Raw genomic sequence first — 21,015 nt, forward strand, 5'->3', positions numbered from 1 at the left:
AGCACTGTGGCTTATATATATATATATATATAGCCACAGTGCTGCAGCTCAGTATCAGGGTCTTGGCAATCTTCTTATAGCCTAGGCCATCTTTATGTAGAGCAACAACTCTTTTTTTCAGATCCTCAGAGTGTTCTTTGCCATGAGGTGCCATGTTGAACTTCCAGTGACCAGTATGAGGGAGTGTGAGAGCGATGACACCAAATTTAACACACCTGCTCCCCATTCACACTTGAGACCTTGTAACACTAACAAGTCACATGACACCGGGGACGGAAAATAGCTAATTGGGCCCAATTTGGACATTTTCACTTAGGGGTGTACTCACTTTTGTTGCAAGCGGTTTAGATATTAATGGCTTTGGTGTTGAGTTATTTTGAGGGGACAGCACATTTATACTGTTACACAAGCTGTACACTCACTACTTTACATTGTAGCAAAGTGTCATTTCTTCAGTGTTGTCACATGAAAAGATATAATACTTACTTTTGTGAGATAGTATATATATATATATATATATATATATATATATATATATATATATATATATATATATATACATATGACCCCCTTTATGCATTCGTGAAGGTTTTTTTGGTTCATGCATTGTAGGGTTAAATATCAAAAATCTAAAAGGTGTGCGTCATACCTGACACCTAGTCGAATACTTGTCGTGGAAATTAGACAACACTCGCAGTCCTCTGAAGTTAAAAAAAGGTTTATTACAGAAAGATGGTTAATACAGGATAGAATAAAGCAGGATAGAATAATGAGTGCGCTCTGAAGCCCTTGTACTAAACCACTACTATATATATGAAACGCAGAGCATGACGCTGGAGATTATCATTATCACTACCGCATCTGAGTCCTGTTTGGACGTAGGGACATGGCCTTCTCTACATGCAAACCTCAACCCACGTTATGAGTTGCGCAAACAGTGTAAACAATTTTTATTTAGAGTAATTAGAGAAACCAATGCTTTATCGCAACTATCATTTCCCCTTTTGACGCATGGTCCCTGCCATGCGTCAACTTTGAAGACAAGGACAGTCCTGGGGGCATCGCCAAACTCCGTCAACAACCGTGCAGTCTGCTTTGCGCCACACAGCCTTTTCCTCGTCTGTAGCTTGTGCTTGGAGGTCTGAAAGCTGTAAAGAAGGAGTGATTATTTTCTTTTGATTTTTGGGACCATAGATGCAGCTGCTTGCTTCGCTGCACTGTCTGCTCAAGCGTTTCCTAGGAAAACAGGGTCTAATTTGTTAGTGTGTGCATCACATTTGCATACTGCAATAGTTTTGGGGAGTAGGACTGCATACAGTAGCTCAGAGACTAGTTTGTGGTGGGCTATGTGTGTTCCTGAACTCGTCAGGAAGTTCCTGTGTTTCCAAATTGTCCCCAAATCATGTACTACCTCAAAGGCATATCTACTGTCTGTGTAGATATTTACTGACTGTCCCTCAGCATGTCTTCATGCCTCTATGAGGGCATACAGTTCAGCTGCTTGTGCTGAAATGTTTGAGGGGAGACTTCCTGACAGACCGTCTCGTGAGCGGTTATTACTGCATAGCCCACTCAATTTTTACCTGTCTCTGGATCACGTGACGCAGACCCATCCACAAAAAGGATTAGATCTGGGTTTTCCAATGGAACATCCTTCAGGTCGACTCTAGGGGAGCAGAGTTCGTTAGTCAGTACAACACAGTCATGTGGTTCCCCGTCTCCCTCTGTTGGAAGGAGAGTAGCAGGGTTAAGGACAGTACATTGTTTAATAGTGACATTTGGCATGTCTAGTAGTATAGTGTTATGGTGCAGCCACCGTTGGGTGGACAGGTGTGAGGTTTTCTGTTCAAGTAGGCGTAACAACACCTCATGTGGAACCAAGAGGTTCAGTTCTGTGTAACCTACCAGGTCTCTGGATGCCATCACAGCTTTCTCAGCTGCTGCTAATGCACATACCCACGGGGGAAACTCTGCAGCAACTGGATCCAACTTACCTGAGAATGAGCTGTCCAACCTGTCACATATGCCATCTCTCTGAATGGTGCTTCTAGAATAGAATAGTTTAGAATGAAAGTTCTGCGATACTAACACATACCTAGGATAAATAGGACCTGTTTCTTTGTCAGGGTCTTGGGAATCTTCTGGATTGCAGATACTTTGTCAGCTGAGAGTTTCTTTCCCTTTGCAGAAATGTCATGAGTTACCCCCTGAGGTGAGGACATCAAATTTAAGTGTAAAACACACATTAAGTCCCTGCCCAGTAGATTGACTGGACATGAAGATGAAATTAGGAATTGGTGGGTTACTCCTTTTCCCATTTTCACATTCACAAACTAACGGTTCAGAGAAACATTCTAATATGAATGTCCTACCCATGGAGTGCAGTGGCTGTGAACTCATTTTCGGGGATTCTTTTAATTCGGAGTGTTTTATTACTGAATACGTTGCTCCTAAATCTACCAAAAATGTGACACTTTGCCCATTAACTACAAGAGATATACATGGTAAGTGTGTAAAAGGAGAGGCATTATACTTTAAAAGGTTAAGGGTCATGACTGGTTCAGACATTTGTGAATTGTCAGTCTGACTAATGTTGGATGTGGATGTGTGCATATATTCCTGTTCTTTGTGAGCTAACTGATAGTTTGGGTGTCTGATGTCACCTCTTCTGTTCCCAGGTGCCTCACCCTTCCCTTAGTTCCACCCGTCAGTTCACTTCTGCTCTGGAGAGTCTCTTGCAAAATGTCCAACTTTTCCACAGTTATAACAGTTTAATTTTGGACCATAGCCTGGCGGCTGGGTCTTCCTCGTCTGTGTGCTTTTGGTCTTCCTCTCCTCTCCATGTTTCTTTCCTTTGCCTCTCGTAGGAGCTTCTGCGTGTGGATTGCATACCTTTCCACTTGGGTGAGGCTTCCGGTGTCCCAGGTGATACATTGTTGTTTGATTATAGCGGCAATTTCTGGTTTCATGCCATTCATAAAGCTGTTTCTGAGATGTGCCTCCCATGCTGTGATGGCCGCCTGCCCATCTGCCAGAGCGTCGGGTTTCTCCAAGCCTGAGTTTGCGTCATGGATCTCAGTGAGCCTGGACAGGTGCTGTGATACAGTCTCTGAGTCTTGTTGTTTACACATCGCTATTTTTGTCATGTCCATTCGCACAGGAAAGGTGTTCGTCAGCCTCTGCTGGAGCACCGTGATTTGTGCTCTGTACCTTGTGTTGACTTCATCATCCCACTGTGGGTTGATCAGGCGGACAACATCCTCTGGGAATTCACTTGAAACCTTGACCCAGTCCGTGCCAAGTTTTGCCATGGGCAGTCATCGTAGTTCAGGAGTGGTGGGTCTGAATTCTCTGCAGAATATTTGAAGTTCATCCCCAAACTTTCGTCCTTCTACTTTGTGGAGCGCCGGCAGATGCGCCATGCTGCTCCTGATGTCTTCCAATGCCCAGAGTCTGTGAACTTGCATAGGGCCTCCTTCTCCAGCCACTTCTAACATAACATTCATCATTGACTCCCTTCCATACAGACACCAATACACAATGACTTTATAAAATTCTAATTCTAAATTCTTGATGATTCCTACCAGTCAGTGGTAAGGCTGCATTGGTCTTTCACGCTGCACAATAAAGAGCAAACAACCTGCGTGTCAACACGGTCTCAGGGTGAAACTTTTCCACGAGCGTCCTCCGGTTTACTTGTTGTCCAGAAAAGCTGAAAAGACTCGCGCAGCCCACCCAGGAGACGCCAAATTATCGTGGAAATTAGACAACACTCGCAGACTCGTCCTCTGAAGGTAAAAAAAAGGTTTATTACAGAAAGAAGATTAATACAGGATGGAATAAAGCAGGATAGAATAATGAGAGCGCTCTGAAGCCCTTGTACTAAACCACTACTATATATATATGAAACGCAGAGCATGACATAATTCTGTGTACCGATGAGAAGCAGTTTCAGGCAGTTCAAACAGGCTGTGTTTTAGGATCTTGGACAGATGAACCTCGAACAGAAGAACATGTTTGTGTCTCTGTAAGCAGATAAACATTCTGTACTGATCTCAGTGACATGACATGGCATTCTTAAGCGTTATCCTCAGATGAACATGAACAAAATTATTACAAAGTGAAAATTAGTCATTTCCCTCACACACTTTAAAGTTGGTTGTGTGACAGTACATCATTCCCTTCAAATGCTATTGAGCTTTAAATAATGGCATATTTTGTGTATGGGCCCATTCGGTAGTGAAATACATGGCAATATTTACATATGATTTAATAGTTTATTTTAATAAATATCAGAAATCTGAGATGTGCATTATAGCTGACACCTAGATGAACACTTTACAGTTGGCTTCATGACTGTACATCACTCCCTTCAAATGCTATTGAGCTTTAAATTATGATATATTTTGTGTATGGACCTATTCAGTAATGAAATACATGTCAAATTTAAATGTGATTTAATAGTGTATTTTAATAAATATCTGAAATCTAAAAGGTGTGCATCATACCTGACACCTAGATGAACACTTTACAGTTGGCTGTGTGACTGTAAGTCATTCCCTTCAAATGCTATTGAGCTTTACATGATGGTATATTTTGTGTATGGGCCCATTCTGTAGTGAAATACATGGCAATATTTACGTATGATTTAATAGTTTATTTAATTAAATTTCAAAAATCTAAATCTAGCTGTGCATTATAGCTGACACCTAGATGAACACTTTACAGTTGGTTATATGACTGTAAGTCATTCCTTTCAAATGCTATTGAAGTTAGAAACGTGTATAACAATGTCGTATGTAACTTTAGAGACGGTCCCTTAATTTCCGCATATCTGCGAATATCGAACGTCCAACGACAAACCAACTTTATACCAGTACATAATTCAACTTAATGGAAAATCAACTCATTTACCACCATCCATTTTAATATTCTCTACCAATTTGTTCAGCCCGGCTTGTCTTTTGGCGGATAGATTTTCTTCAGCAGAGTATTATTATTATAATTTTTTTTTTGTCCCTGGACTTTTATTTTGACCAGATTTTTTTTTTTTTTTTTACCGCTTCCGGTTGAGGCGTCGTTTCTCATCACATACTGCATGAGGGAAGCGTGGTGTGCTGTGGGCAGGTAAACACATTACCGTTCACGGAGCGGAGACGGTATGTCCGTGCTGTGTTTACGGAAAGAAACTTAACAGCGCTTTCGATATTAGTAAACTTGCACGACGATTGTTTATTTGTGTCGCGCTCGTGAGAGTGCTCAGCGGCGGATCAGTAAGGACGCGCGCGGTTCACCAGAACATTCGGTAGACACACTCGCTACTGCATTCACTAGGAACCGTTACGGCGTGGGTTCAGTCCCAAATCCCTCCGCCTGCACTTTTTTCTGAGGCGCCACGCTACATGTGAAGTAACACCTCATACGTTCTACTTAGTGCACTACGTAGTCGGTAGACGGGCGTTTGAGACAGAGTCGTGGTTTTTCTCGAGGTGCGAGTCTGGGTAAGCTAAAGCTCGGCTAGCTAGCATGTGCGGTCGCTAGTTAGCTCTCTAGCTAAGTTACTAAATTTCCTTGCCGGGGCGTGTGGAGATGATTTACCGGATGTTTTCCTTATCTATATATATATTGGAACCGTTTGAATTGTTTTGGACGACTCGAAATGCGTCTAAATAACACGAGCGTGTTTGTGTGTCGGTCGGTGTTTAGCCTGCTTGCTATCGCTGACGTTAGCGCTAACCGTTCGGCTTAGCTAAAGTTAGCGCTAACCGTTTGGCTGGTCAGCTCTAGTTAAGGAATTAATTATAGGATTATTAAAACGAATAAGCGAATTTGTATGGAATATATACATATATATACATACATAGTTATATAAGTTGCTAATGTTCGCGGAAGCTAAAAGTGCGCACTGTCTGGACTTTTACTCTGTATATGCCTTTGTTTGGTCGCGTTAACAAGCCGAGCTAGCCGTTTTAACCTCTCTACTAAGACTACAAGTCGGTTTTAACAGTCTTCTAATATGAGTATAACGTGTAGGAATAAAGAATTGAGATCTGTACGCTGTAAAAAGCGAAACCAGTCTGAGTTGCTGTGATATAAAAGGGAGTTTTGGGTGGTTTTTTTGGAGAGAGGGGGGCTGAGCCATTAGGGTTAAGTACTTCGCATTACTAATGCATTAAAGAGCAAAAAGACAAGGAACAAGATGAAGTTCGTCCCTTTACACGCTGTCATGACATGAGTACATGTTTATTTTCTGTGCAGTTGTGTTTAAGGCTGTTAGATTGCCACAGGGAGGGGTTTTCAGTCCTGGTGTAAGCCTACACCAGTCCAGGCCATGTTTGGATGGCTATATTTAAGCAGCTGCCCATGAGCCTGCATGATAGTCTTACAGCCTCTACTCGTTTGCTGCTGTTTGCACCTGTCACTCATGCTTGTTTGTGAAAATTGCTTTGCACAACTTTTTTTTTTTTTTAAATTGATTTAAATATTTTATTTCTTCTTTTCCAGACTTTTCTACTTTGTACATACATTATTTTGTATATACTGTTTATGATGACTTCAGTGGTTGCTGACGCCTCCCGAGGAAATCGGGACCGAGTGCAGCCACAGACCTCTCACACCTCACAGCCACAGAAACAGATTCAGGTAGGCGTCTCGTCCTGACCCGTCCATCCACCCACGCAAGCAGGACGGTCGGAAAAAGCGTACCGGACCTTCCCACACATGGCTATTGAGTCTCACAGCAATATGATGTCCAGAGGCCAAAAATATAGCTCAGTTTATTTATAGAGGTGGCACTGGTAATATTCGTTCAAAGAGATTTATCTCTACGTTTTTGTTTTTCTCCCCCGGTTAATCTAGGCCACGGCAGAACAGATTCGTCTGGCTCAGATGATTGACAAAAATGATGCAGATTTTGAAGGGAAGGTCAAACAGGTGAGTACATCCAGGCTTGGAGGCATAAAAGCAGTCATGCACAGATCCTTTTTCTAGCTGATGCGCTCGTGTGTGTCTTTTTAGCTCATTGAGGTCACCGGCCGAAATCAGGACGAGTGCATGGTGGCTCTTCATGACTGCCATGGGGATGTTAACAGGGCCATCAACTTCCTGTTGGAGGAGGTTCCTGCCAAGGTGAGTGGAATGTGTCCCGGCTTGTCGAGACACATTTTTATTTGTAATTTAATGAGTCACTGAGTGCTATTCCAAGAAATGCTCGAGATCGATTTAATACTTCCGTTAATACTCTCGAACGAGCTTCTGTTACGTGGCGGCTATGATGCCTTTGCCAAACGTTAACTTGATCTGTAGGCGTAACAGTGGTATCTGTATTGTATTGTAACTATGCAGATTACAGCGTTAGGCTTTTGTTGATTACTCTGCGCGCTGTGTTTTGGTCAGGACTCCTGGGAGACGGTGGGGAAGAAGAAGAGCGTGGGTAAAGAAGGTGTGACTGCAGAGACAAAAGAGCGAAGGGTTGACAAGGAGGGCAGGGGCCGCGGTGGTCCAAACAGACGCGGTCGTGGAGCTAGCCGCACCCAGGAAGGTGTGTAGTCCACATGTCAGAAGCTTACACATGCATGAGGGTTTTTTTATTTCTTTATTTTATTTAAAAAAAAAAATTTAATGGCGTATTTCCTTAGAAACAGTTCGTATGTGCAATTTGTTTTTTCTAGGCCGCGCTGAGGAGAATGGGTTTGACACGATTTTGGGAGAAAGAGGAGAGCGCGGGCGCAGAGGAAGAGGGAGAGGTCAGTGCACACGTGAACACACACACAGAGGATTAACTTAGAAATTCACACCCCTGTCTATTGTCTTTGTCTTGGGCTTCTTTGGGATTATGCCAATAATACCAGTCTCTTATATAACCCTTTAAAAAACATTTCTTCCTTCTTTAAGCACTTGATGCAACCTCCTTACAAACTAAATATAGCCAAAGCCTACACTTTTACAATCATTGGACAAATCATTGCTCTACAGTGCAACTCTGAAGCCTAGATAAACAAGTAGTGATAACACTGTTTTCAGCCAGGACCCCACAGTTGGTGCTGGAAGTTGTGGAAAGGGGGTTGTTGCCATGTTGCTATTTGTGTCGTGCTGTAACCGTCATTAGCAGGCCACACGGTCAGAGGAATGCATCGAGTAGAGCAGCTGCGGCCAGGAGGAGACTCGCCGGGGAACATATGACGAAAGCCAGGCAAAGAATAAGAAATGGTGGCAGTGCGTTCGATGCCCCCCTTTAACTTCCCTGGTGTTCCTAGTTAAGAGAATGTGTACCTTTTTTATTTATTTGTGAATTTTGTACAGGCAGGACTTTGTGAAAGAATCTGGCCTTTGTGGGATTGGGGGAAATTTTGAAAAAGGTTTTATTGGACAAAGGTTGTAGGTTGCACATTGGCCTGTGCTGGTTCTAAACTGCTGGCAGAAACCCTCCAGTGTTTGGTATTCTGTGAGTAACTGTGTCCTCTTATCTGTGTTTAGGTGCAGGAGGGCGAGGAAGAGGCCGAGGAGATGGTGTGAATAGGTTCTCTCAGGGAATAGGGTGAGTAGAGGTCATCTGCCCTACTTTGCCTAGATGTTACTTCCTCTCCACAGCCTTATCACTGTCCCTGATCAGTGAGGAGTGATTGTAATGTAAAGGCACTCTCTTCAGGTACAATATAGGTACGATGCCGTCAAGCAGTAATAGCACATGCGGTCAAATTGTTTATATGAATTTTTTTAAATTTATTTAAAGTGTGTGAATTATTTATTTATTTGTTTATTTTTAAATTAAATAGTAGCCTGTTTAATTAGGAAATGTTTCGGTTGTAACTAGCTACAAACTAGAAGACCAAAAAGCTTAACAAGCTACATCCGTAATGTCACTCATGGTAATGGCTAATTACAAAAACATTTATTAGGTTAAATGTGGTTTAGTTAAGTAATGAGTAAAACGCTTTTTGTAGAAAAGTAATCAAAGTCACACCAGGTGTCACAATTGCCGTATTATCCGTCCTAAATAGTGCCCGAGATTAGAATCAGCGTGTCCCAAATCGTAGTAGGTTGAAATGAGGATCCCTAAGGTACCCGGATGGTCTGCTATTTTCTGTAGATTTTCAAAGTGTTGGTCTGTGGACACTCCCCCCCCCCCCCCCTTTTTTTTTTCTTCAGCCCCCACTTCTTGCATGAGGGAGGTGGAGCTTTGTGACTGTTTGCTACAGTGAATGCAAGGATGCATTTTAGTGAGGTGTAAAGGAAATTTAGGAAAATAAATCATAAGAATGATAAATTATATAAGGAATATATAATTATTCCTTATAATATCTATAATTATTCCCTTTCCCCACTACACACTCAGAGTCCACACTCTTAAGTATAAGTACACTATGCTGGTTGGGACGCTGGGAGGGTGTTCCCAAAAGTGTGTGGCTCCTCTTATAATCTCAATAAACGACAATGTATGTTTTGTGTATAGTTAAGTTTCAATGTTGTGCTGTTATAGAAATTTTATCACAGATTTGTGCAGAAGCCTTAAGAGGCCATGTATTTTTTTTCCTTAGTAATTTTCTCTTGATCTCAACAGAACAAAAAGTTTTCTTGTGATCTCGAATGCATTTCTCCTTTATCTTGATTATCTCACAACGTAATTTTATCACAGTAAAATCTCACGCCTTGTGAACGAGACTGGTCTTTGCCATGGCCATAATAAATTTAATAATTGCTTGCTGTAGAGCTGGACTTTATATCCACATTAAGATAGAGGGGTGTCCCCTTCTCAAGTGTTGTCAGTCACTGACCGACACAAGGCTATTTCAGCTTGAGTCCCTGAGCAATGTAAAAACAAATTTGTTCATCCAGCCCAGTTCTCACCTGGTTTCCTACTGAAGATAAGCAGGGATGAGCCTGGCCAGTACCTGGATGGGAGACCTCCTGAGTAAAACTAAGGATGCTGATGGAAGTGCTATTAGTGAGGCCAGCAGGGGGCACCCATCCCGTGGTCTGTGTGGGGCCTAATACCCCAGTATAGTGACGGGGACACTATACTGTAAAACAGCACTGTCTTTCAGATGATACATTAAACCTGATTCTCTGTGGTCATCCCTGAATTGACTACATCACTCTCTACTCTCCACTAATAGCTGGTGTGTGGTGGGAGTTCTAGCGCACTATGGCTGCTGTCGCATCATCCAGGTGGATGCTGCAAACTAATGGTGGTTGAGATTCCCCCTCCCATTACCATGTAAAGCACTTTGAGTGTCTAGAAAAGCGCTAATATAAATGTAACTGTAACTAATAATGTATGACTTAAGGACTTCCGTATTTTTGAGTGTTCAACAGCACTGTGGTATGACTGCTTGTAACCACCTTGTCTTTGTTAAAAGCTCTGTTCCAACTTGGTTGGTTGATTGGTTTAACTAACTACCATCTATTTGATTTTGAAACCTGATGACTGAAAAATGTAATTAATTAATCTAATAACTTTGCTAGCAATGATTCTGTCCTGTGCACAGCCATCAACTGTGATGGTTTGGTATATAAAAGTGTAATCCTGTGAGAATCGCCGGTCCGTTGTTGATGTCTGTGTTAATTTTTGTTATATGTATAAATGGGAGGAACTCCTGCTAGAACCGTGGATCTAATAGTGGTGTTGGACTGCAGTCCTATAGCGCCTCAGCAATCCGAAGCTTATCATTTAACTTCTTTTAATATTAACTAATAATTTCAGTACTTTTTCCACACGTGTGGGAACCGAAATCTTATCAAACCTACCATCCTTTAATCTGTTCGGGTGTGCAGGACGTACTACGCTGCTGATTACACTGGCTCTGGTGATCCAGGAGAGACGGCCAACGACACTACTGACGGAGCAGGTACGCTATTCTCTGTCTCTGTTTTTATAGGAATCATGTCCATAGATGCAGCAGAATGATCCGGATGGTTGTCTGCATTTGAACATAGTAGTTTTTGTGAACTTGGGCATTGCTCTGTACATATTAGGAAGCTGGAGAAACAACCTGGAAGACTGGGCTGCAGAAGACTGGAATGAAGATGTGGGTGACTTAATTTCTTTGCTGTTTAATCCTACGTTCACACTAGCAAGCGACAAAGAGACGGGCGACTTTTCATTTTATAAAACGTGGTAAAGCAACAAATCCAAACGAAGGCTTGGAAGGGAGTAGCGGAAATCGTTGGCGCCTTTAGTGAGCGTACGTAGCTAGTACAGTTTGAGTTTTGCTAATATCCCAATGAAACTTGTACAAAGCCTAGCATAATTAACTTCTATATAACATTATCAGCTATATAAGAAACTACTCCCATTTCTCATAACGCTGTGGGTCAGTGAATACCTACAAGCAACGACAGCTTTGGTGGTGTGAATGTAGGATTATTGATTGTTCTGTCTGGCTGTTTTTTGTTGTGTTTTTTTGTTCTTCAATTTATCATGTTTTAACCTTTGCTTATGTGTGACTATTTTCCTTTTTTCTTCCAACAGCTTTCTGAGACCAAAGTGTTCACTGCCTCCTTTGCGCTTGCTTCCCAGAACCACACAACACCTGGACAGGGGTAAGAGCTCTGCTTCAACACATTAAAGAAGCACTCCGGCATTTTTAAACCTAATCTCTAGTCACCTCATGTGTAGCATGTGGGTGCTTATAACAGACATGAAAGATTTCCCTGTAAATTGAAAACGTTTTGCCTCAAACCTCTCTCAAAATGGAAGTCTAAGGCAAATTTTTCCATCCTGCAGGGTGGATCTGAGTTCTCTGTTGCCTAAAGCAGCAGAAGTGGACTCTGATCTGGCTGGGTTGGAGCCGTCGTCCCCAGAGCCGCTCACACAGAGCCTGGTGTTTACCAACTCTCAACAACACCCAGCTCGCACACAGACACACAGCTATGCCTCAGCTGCTGCCAACAGCTATGCTTCTGCTGCTGCTGTCACCTACGCCCACGCCGCCTCGGTGAGGACACGCACTTGGAAGGCGTATTGTGGTTGCGTTCATTTGGTTAATTGTTTCAGTGGTCTGAAACTTGTCGACTAGATACGGGACCGCCTTATTTATCCAACACTACATGCTTTTGAGCTACTTGAGGATATTTTTCAAAATTTTAAAGTCATACTTCTGGTGTGTTTATTCGGTTTTCACCAAGCCTAATCTTCCTTTTTCTTGATTGTTAACAGAAATATGAATATTCAGCCAGGGCTGTTGAACGTTAGATGGATTTATGGATAAACCCACAGCTTGGACCATTTGCGCATACTGTTAAAGGAAGTAATGTAATATGCAGTCGGTCGTACACTGAAAAGGAAACCTTCCTTTCTGAACCAGCTGGAGCTTGTCTGCCTTTCATATAGTTAAAAGAATGAAAGCAATGCACATCAGTACTGCATTGCTCCATTTGTCCAGGCAAGTAGACAGGGATCAGTCTACAGGCAGGGCACGAGCAGTTTGTTTTATATAATAAAACTTTTCCCAGCTTAGGCTTTTAGTTTTAAGAGAAGTACAAGGGATATATGTCTAGATATTGTTACTAAATGAGGTATGGGTGTGTATTATGTATTAAACACCTCGATTTTTAAAAAAAATTATTCCCCCCCCCCCATTTTTCATTAGTTCTTGGGCTCCAGACCACTTCAGCCTGATGTACAGAAAACCGAGCCAGTCAGTGTCCCCCACATCTCGCCTCTGTCCAATCAGATGCCGGTTGCCCTGACCAATGGCAGCCCTGTTGGAGAATCCAGTTCTCCTCCCCCTACTGCACCTGCAGCCTTAGCTTTGAATGAACCCAAAGCTGAGATCCCTGTTACGGTGACTCACAGTGAGTAGCAGCTTAAACACTTTGATACACACACAATATGTTTATTAAACTGCTTTACTCCAGCTTTGTAACATCAGTATCTGAACTCATCAAGAAATCAGAGGCTTAGCTAGAGGGTTATAACGTAATTGAAATAATATTCCAGTATAATGCCCAGGGTGAATACTAGCCTGGGTGTCTTAGACAAGCAAACTATGTGTTGGCTATTAGGTTTTTGTTTGTAGTTGCCTCTCTGGTTGGTGGGTGGTTTTAGTGGACTTATCCTCCCCACCCCCCCATTCTCCTCCCATTCTGAACTTGTAGCCGAAATATCAGCCAAAGACATGCTGTTGTTGCATTAATGTACATCAGGTGCTACATCAAAGCTATTATCATGATGGATTAAGGACTATGGCAATGCGGAATTACAGGATTAATGCTCTTGGAGTTATATTACATTGGCGATTTGTTGGCTTAGCTAATTACGTTTCCTGGAAACCTCGTAGGCCAGCTAATGAATTTGAGTTGTCCATCCGTGGACATAGATGCTTATACTAAAAAAAACCTGTATATTATTTCAGTCTGGATGATCTTTAAAAAAAAGATGTGAAAGATAAGTATATGAAATAAATCATGATGAGATAATCAGGGGGTTCAAGCCCCAGAACTGCCAAGCTGCCGCTGTTGGGCCCTTGTACAAGGCCCTTAACCCTCTCTGCTCCAGGGGTACAGTATCATGGCTGACCCTGCGCTCTGACCCCAACTTTCTAAAAAGTTGGGATATGCAAAGAAAAGAATTTCACTGTGTAGTAATGTGCATATGTGTCAAATAAAGGCTGCTTCTTCATCTTCTTCTAAAAAACCCTTGATGCATTATAGAACTCATTTTCATTACCTCATCCTTATTTTTACAACAGTGTAAAATAATAATAATAAAAAAACTCAGTCAAGAAGATTTGGACTAAAGTTTAATTATTGTGCCGTACAATAATGTAGATTATTTGAACCAAAAGTTAATGCAATATTATAGTTTATTAGGGTGACCACTATAGTTCAAACAGACTGTGCTGAATGTCTTATCTGTTTCTTCCCCAGTGGATCTGAAGACCCAGCCTGACCCCTCCCCCATCCTCAGTCAGCTGACCCAGCAACAGAACTCCACACTCCTATCGGACCTGCCGGCTCAGGGCCGAAACCCCTCTCCCCCCCTGCCCCTTCAAGACATCTCTTCGCCTGTCCTGAAACCCCTCGGAGAGACCAGTGCCCCCACGGGCATAGAATCCCATCAGCCCAAACAAATCAGACCCCTGAGACGCAGAATGCCCCCACCCTCCAAAGTAAGAGTCTGAAACGTGGATGTTGATGTCTTGTTCTTTTCAATGAATACTGTAGCACTCGATTTAGCTAGCCTGATGAAGATGTTTAGCATTTTGCAGCAAAACATTCTCAGGGTAGATTCCTAATAGGTACATGTGGTGTATTATATAGATCAATTACTAAGAATGCAGTGAGTGAAAAAGGCTGAAAAGGTGTTGCTGTGAGGATGCCCTTTCTTTCAGCTAATGACATGTTTAACCACTGATATAATAATCCTGGTTCTCTATAAATTAATATGATACTTATTTCAGCATGGACGATTCAGTCGGCTATATGGTTTATGGAGTTTTACAGAAGGGGTGGGGGGATAAAATAAATTTGAGAAAATCAGTAATTGTCTGTCTGGATTTCCAGATACCTTCTTCAGCAGTGGAGATGCCAGGCTCTGCTGATGTGTCTGGGCTGAATGTGCAGTTTGGTGCCCTGGACTTTGCTTCTGAGGCTGCTGTAGAAAGAACTGGACAGTTCGAAACAAGCAGCCAGGAGCCTGCTCCTCCTCTCGCTCAAACCCAGAGCAACCTGTACTCCAAATCGAGCACTGTCGGGTAAGAACATGCTCGCATGTGAAACTGGGCAACTTCACCCCAGCTTTAATTGGTAACCGTCATTCTTGTCCTTTCAGTGAGCCAGTGGCTGGTCTTCCTCCTGCCCTACCTACAGCAACAATGGAGCCCAGATATACCTCTCCATCTCTGGGGTTACCCACAGCCCCAGCCCCTGTACCAACCACTTCCAGTCTGCACAAGGAACCCACCACCACTTCTTCCACCCCACTGACTGTAGGGCAAACAGCATGGCTGCTTATCTTATCCACATTTCACACTCTAAATATTTTTGGCGTTACTGAACGTTACTGATTTCGTGCCTTACCTCTTATTTTGTTCTCTATGTGTATATTTAAAAGATAGTAATGCTGATTTTTGACTCTGATAATTTCTTGGAGACTAACTTTTTTTTGTAAACTCAATGGATTGTTCACTTTTGCCCACAGAACGGATTCGGTGAAGTACGGCCCTCCACTACACAAGATGGTACGTCTTTAGTGCTAAAGCATCAACTCGCCATCAAATCTACACCCAAAAAACTCTCATAAGTACTGTAATAAAAAAAAACGTAGTGCGAGCCTAGTCCAGGGGGCAGTATATAGTCGATTCTGTTGGGAATTAAACTGCAAGTGTGAATACCTCATGAGCTAAAAATAGTCAAGTTGGTTTAACACCACAGGCATTTGAAGCCGAATTCAATTAGACTAGAAGGAAGGGCTGACGTTTTGCATGGATTTAGATTTTCAACACATCTGTCTGTCTTTGTAGCTGTCCTCTCAAGCACTCCTCAGTCCATGTCTACAGCATTGTCCTCTGAGAACAGCATGGCTGTGTCATCCTTACCATCATCCTCGTCGTCTGCACCAGCCCCGACACCCAGCGCCGCTCTTCCCTCCCTCAGCAGGTACATTCACGCCGTGTAGCTGTTGCACTCCCGATGTGTTTTTTGCAGAGAATCTGGGGGATCATTCTTCCTTTATTGATGATTTCTCTTCCTCCTTTTTTATTTTGGTTAAATTAGTCATGTGAGCAGTGGAACTACGTTAGGATCTGCTGTACCTGCCACTACTGGCCTCGGTGTAAGTACTTTTTCTCTTTTCACCCTTGCCTACCTAACAGCATTTTTATATTGTTTATTATTATATGGTGGATGTTATTATTTTTCTTCTCCTTAGTCTCAGGTGGCCAGTGATGTCAGCGGGAGTCTGTCTGCCTTCTCAGGCTCAGTTCTCACCTCAAATGGCCTGAGCAATGGCGCACCGGGCCTGTCCACCAACGGCCCCTCGGCTCCATCCACAGGGCGTTCCGCACCATTGCAGACTACCACCACCACCTCTGGTAAATAATGCTGAAATAGATTGCTGTTATTCATGCAGCAGCAGTAAATCTAATCTGCCTGTAATTCTTTATAAGTGCTGAGTCTTTGTGTTTCTCCTCAGGCAAAGCACCACCCAACCTGGCTCAAGGTTTGCCTCCACTGTTGGCTAATCAGTACATCATGGGACCTGGAGGACTGCTTCCTGCCTATCCCGTAAGTCCAGCCCAGTTTTATTTACTTTTATTTTTTTTTGTCACAGTTATTTGTATAATGTTTCAGCTCTTCTAATCAGCCTTGTGTAATGGATTTTTTTTAGCTCCCTGTCTGTTGTGATAAACAAGTTTGGTGTGGTGGAATATTAAAAGCAGTCTTTTTTTCTTTTTCTTGTTTAAAGCAGATTTATGGCTATGAAGACTTGCAGATGATGCAGTCACGCCTACCCATTGTAAGTATTTTGTGGCAGTGGCCCAGCTTTGCAAGTAGGCTAGTTCTGAGAAACTGTGGCTATCATATTCCAGATGCATTATGGAAGAAAAATATTGTTTACGCTAAATTTACATGTATAGTTTTAAAAATGTTGCCGATATATATAGGCTGCTTTTAGCTGCTGTGAATGATTGCTATGTAGCTGTATTTTGTGTTTGTGTTTGTGTATTAATTTTTGTGCTGTTGTGACTCTGTAGGATTATTATGGAATCACTGCCTTTCCTGGTACAACAACCCTTGCTGCCAGAGACGGAGGATTATCAAACAACCCTTACTCAGGTGACTGTCCATCTTGGAGTACCACATTTTGAAAATTGTATTAAAAACGCACTTATAAGAGCAGAGTGCTGTGTTACTTTGTATATACATATACTTATTTATTTTTTTATTTTTTTAAATTGTATGGAGTTTGTGTAATCTTTGTTCTCTTACTGCACTCTGTAGGTGAAGCTACTAAGTTTGCTCGTGGTGACGCGCCCTCCCCGGCACCTACCACCAGCCTCTCGTCAGTTGCCCCCTCACAGTCTGAGCCTGGCACAGTTCCTCCCCAAACACAGGCCCCACAGAACCCTGGCCAGGCCTTCCTGAATCCTCCTCTGCCCCCTGGGTATGGCTTTACCAGCCTGCCCTACTATGCTGGCATGCCAGGTGTGCCCAGTGCCTTCCAGTACGGCCCCACCGTCTTCATGCCACCTGCCTCAGCCAAGCAGCACGCACAGTACCAGCACCAGGCTGGTTATGGCGGACACACCTATGCTTCAGGTCTGCATCGGTCACAAGGGACCGGTTAAACATTGCAGTTTAAAATCTCATCGAGGAACATCTTTGTGTAACTTTTAAAGGTAGCTGCTTTTGAAACCTTTTCTATTACACAGGTTATGACGACCTGTCTCAATCTCATGCTGGAGGAGATTATGGGAAAGGATATGGTGGCAGCGCTCAATCACAAGCCAAGCCAAGCAACAGCACAGGAAAAGGTCTCGCACACTTTCTCAAAACCTAATTAAATACAAGTCTTGGCAAGCATACCAACATTTTTACCCCTAATGTAAAGTATGATTATGTTGCAATATGAGGAATAGAAATACAATGGCAGCTGACCTAAACCTGCCTCTCCACAGCACCTGGACTGTCGGGCTCTGCCGGCTCCGATCTTGGTGCAGCTATGTACAGCAAGACGCAGGTAAGAAGCTACACCCGAAGACAATTAATTTAAAAAAATAAATGTTTAGCACATTACATACATAATTACAGCTCTTAAACTGGATCTCTTTTCTCCAATCTTAGTGTTTTTTTCAACCTATTTTTCGCTCCACTGGGACAAATAATGTCCAATCAATACGTGTTTAAAATTCTCACTACATAATGCAAATTGAAACTGTTAGACTCTAAAGATATTGAGAGGGAGAGAGAGAGAGAGACGTGAGTGTTACTAACGCTTTTCTTATGTTGAATATTCCAATTTACAGATAGGTTAACAATTTGGTTCATGAAGAACTGGTTAGAAATCTTTTCTATTATCTAGGAACAGTTGACCTTTTATGGGACAAAGTGGAAACCTGTGGGGGTTTTTATTTATTTATTTTTTATTATTTTTGTTTTGTTTTTGTTTTGGTTTTTTTCCCCCCCCTCCTGTTTCTTTTCTTTTGAACATAGTCATTTGATAAACAGGGTTTCCCCACGGCGACCCCGGCAACGTTCAGCCTTCCCTCTGCTTTGGGAGGCACTGGACCCCTGAACCCTGGAGGAGCCCCTGGCTATGCCCCTGCACCTTTTCTCCACATCCTGCCCCCCCATCAGCAGCCTCCCTCTCAGCTTTTACACCACCACGTGGCCCAGGACACACAGGTACACACACTTTTACACTTTAGGATTAAGCAGAAATTAGAAATTTCTATTGCAACGTAACCATTCAGTTTGGACAATTTAATAACATTAGACTTTGCTGATTAAATTTCCAACCTCTTTCTTAACATGCAAGTTCAGGGACAAAAAAATAACTTGAAGTGTTCTGTGCTGTCATTCATTCAGCAGAAAATGTAGTTTAACACTGCTAGTGACCAAGAAGTGCTATATCTTTATCCTATACATAGGACACCATCATGGCTGTAGTTTTTCTTCGGTACATTGTATTCCTGATTTTAGTAGCATAAAAGTTACTGTTCACAAGTCCACACCAGTGCGTAATGAAAAGATGCTTTTGCTCTGTGCAGTGAAAGGACTGCTTTGCTAATCACAGCGCATCACACAGTAACGGTAGCGCTGAAGGATAATTTAGCTCTTGTAAAATGTGGAAATAAATCGTTTCTGTGGGCAAAACTAAAGAGTGAGCAAAAGGGTAATGTGTGTCGTGTGTGATTTTGTTTCCTTGCAGGTTCAGCGCAGTCAGTCCAGCAGCATGCAGAAGAGCCAGGGCAAGTCCAGCTACAGCTCCCCCTACTGGGCCAACTGACTTCATACTGGATAACAGTCCAAATCTCATTCTTCAGTCCTGCTGCTGGCTTGAGACACACACACACACACACACACACACACACACACACACACACACACACACACACACACACACACACACACACACAATCTCTCCCTGACCCCTCCCTCCAAAGTTTTCCTCTGCCTATTTCTTTTTTTTTTTGTGTTTTTTTTTTCTTCTCCAAAATTAGGTTTTTCATGTAAAATATTAATGTAAGTATTTATATATACTGTAAATGTTAAAGCCCGAACATGAGTTGTGCTCGCGCCATTTTATTTTTTTGAAGGATATTCTGCTTTTTGTTTACTTTTTAAAAACTGCAAAGATGTAGCGAGAACGGAAAACTTTTGAGGACGCTGGGGACAAATAACTTCGATGAGCGCTTGAGTTGTGAAAGAGGAGGAGGAAGGCAAAAGATGGGGGGCGGATTTCAGGAGAGGTTCATTTTAAGGAAATTAAAGCATTAAATGCTTGAATTGTTACACAGTTGGGCTATGCCACAGTTATAGGGAAAAGATGTCTGTTGAATGCTGTTCTCCTTTCCGCTGGTTCAAAAAGTTCACACACAAAGACCCACGTTTTATATTGAACTCCTGTTGCCCTCTAAATAAAGGTTCTGAGCTATTCAACCCTTCGCTTTGTTGGTTATTTCTTTCATGAGTGTGTTTGTGTTTGCAGTCAAGCAGAGTACAAATGTTGGACAAATACAATTATTAATGTTGTAAATGGTTTTAAAAAAAACTATCTTTTTGCAAATACCAACTGCCAGTTGTATTGCTGAGTTAAGGGGATTTAAAAAAAAAAAAAAACTTTTTTATTTTTAAGAATATTTAAAGTAATTTGTCCTGTGCTGTATTAAGTACTATGGTTAACTCTTCCACGTAGTATATTTTAAAGCCATTGTTAACTGATGGAACAGAATCAGTAACCATGAGACACTAGTTTCAATGAGTTTGCTTCATCTTTTTTCAATTTATCAACCCTGATGACTGGAGAGAGCTCTGTAAGTTATCCACACACATCAAACGTGTCCCCACCTCACTTTAGCAGCTCTGATTACTGATTAAATATGATTATATTTTTTATAGCTGGTTTAATTAGGACAGACAAACCCTTAACACTTTAAAATAATAAACAAAAAATACAATTTCTCGTCCTAGTCCTTTCATGTTGTTTAGCTAATCGTGCTAATTGTTTGTTTTTCTCAACATACTTCCTTATAAACTGTTTTCAGTAATTGTTCTTCTGATACAAGGTGTATTTTGTTAATAATCCAAAGGTTTTGTGATGTCATTTATTTGCTTCAGCATGTTGAGTTTTTCAAAGTTCAATTTTGTTAGCAACAGTGAGAAATGCTCTCTCTCTCTCTCTCTCTCTCTCTCTCTCTCTCTCTCTCTCTCTCTCTATATATATATATATATATATATATATATATATATATATATATATATATATATAAAATTTAGATGAATTATTCCGATGCTTCCAGATCTTGGTGACGCTTGTAATATGAAATGGTGTTGGAGTAGGATTGTTTGCACTCTTTATAATTGAATTAATTTCAGAATGATTAAGTAAATTAAAAAAGTAAACAATTTTTTTGGTTTGCTAAAAGTGTTAAACATGAATTTATGTATTTTACATTAATCACTAACATTATACCTAATAATAATAAAGTCCCTACCTTTAAACTATCAACTGAAAGGAAGCCAGATATCTTTCAGCATCACTTATACAAATGCAGTACTAAGGTAGAACTTGAAAGGTAGTCTTATCTGCTGTGGTTTATAATCCCCTATCATTTTATCATCATCTCTGCTTTTCTTTCTGTCTTTCTTTCTTTTTCATTTTGTCCTACTTTTTGCACGGTCTGACAAGTTTCATGTAGTATTTTGAACCTGCAGTTTTGTTCATAACCACAAGAGGGAACTAAAGTGAAAGTTAAAAACATCCCATAGTTACAAAGAACTTGTAAATCAGTGTGTCAAGGTAGAATGGTAAAGAACACTGCAAGCACACAGACCGGGCCCCATCCAAGT

The 21,015-nt window shown here is 41.7% G+C and overlaps 1 protein-coding gene and 1 long non-coding RNA gene across 12 annotated transcripts; one reads left to right on the forward strand and one right to left on the reverse strand.

The window, feature by feature from the left end:
* Positions 1-702: 702 nt before the first annotated feature.
* LOC128607516 (uncharacterized) lies at positions 703-5,073 on the reverse strand. 5 transcript variants are annotated; one of them, XR_008385886.1, is made up of 6 exons: positions 4,915-5,073; positions 3,937-4,025; positions 3,585-3,788; positions 2,373-3,490; positions 1,584-2,207; positions 703-1,148 (listed from the first exon to the last, which is right to left on the reverse strand). It is a non-coding gene; the product is annotated as an uncharacterized LOC128607516 (long non-coding RNA). The 5 variants fall into 5 exon arrangements; XR_008385887.1 differs by having other exon boundaries at positions 2,373-2,456; positions 2,664-3,788; XR_008385884.1 differs by having other exon boundaries at positions 1,584-1,724; positions 1,906-2,207; positions 2,373-3,788; positions 4,915-5,072.
* ubap2b (ubiquitin associated protein 2b) lies at positions 3,660-19,605 on the forward strand. 7 transcript variants are annotated; one of them, XM_053624381.1, is made up of 27 exons: positions 3,660-3,794; positions 6,505-6,642; positions 6,859-6,933; positions 7,018-7,128; positions 7,396-7,540; positions 7,671-7,745; positions 8,476-8,536; positions 10,774-10,847; positions 10,975-11,027; positions 11,471-11,541; positions 11,726-11,936; positions 12,591-12,795; positions 13,870-14,111; positions 14,506-14,696; positions 14,774-14,930; positions 15,143-15,182; positions 15,465-15,600; positions 15,718-15,775; positions 15,872-16,034; positions 16,136-16,227; positions 16,409-16,459; positions 16,698-16,779; positions 16,945-17,262; positions 17,376-17,477; positions 17,622-17,683; positions 18,157-18,348; positions 18,875-19,605. In XM_053624381.1, the coding sequence occupies exons 2-27, from the start codon at positions 6,547-6,549 to the stop codon at positions 18,950-18,952; spliced, it is 3,141 nt and encodes a 1,046-aa protein (XP_053480356.1). In that variant the 5' UTR covers positions 3,660-3,794; positions 6,505-6,546; the 3' UTR covers positions 18,953-19,605. The 7 variants fall into 7 exon arrangements, with proteins under 7 accessions (XP_053480356.1, XP_053480361.1, XP_053480360.1 ...); XM_053624386.1 differs by having other exon boundaries at positions 18,172-18,348; XM_053624385.1 differs by having other exon boundaries at positions 16,412-16,459.
* Positions 19,606-21,015: the final 1,410 nt, after the last annotated feature.

Source organism: Ictalurus furcatus, chromosome 5, assembly GCF_023375685.1.
Source record: "Ictalurus furcatus strain D&B chromosome 5, Billie_1.0, whole genome shotgun sequence".
NCBI lineage: Eukaryota > Metazoa > Chordata > Actinopteri > Siluriformes > Ictaluridae > Ictalurus > Ictalurus furcatus.

Coding starts and splice junctions, on each gene's coding strand:
- ubap2b (XM_053624381.1), top strand. CDS start 6,547: ATGATGACTTCAGTGGTTGCTGACGCCTCCCGAGGAAATCGGGACCGA. Junction 11,028..11,470: donor CAGAAGACTGGAATGAAGAT/GTGGGTGACTTA, acceptor TTCTTCCAACAG/CTTTCTGAGACCAAAGTGTT. Junction 12,796..13,869: donor CCCTGTTACGGTGACTCACA/GTGAGTAGCAGC, acceptor TTTCTTCCCCAG/TGGATCTGAAGACCCAGCCT.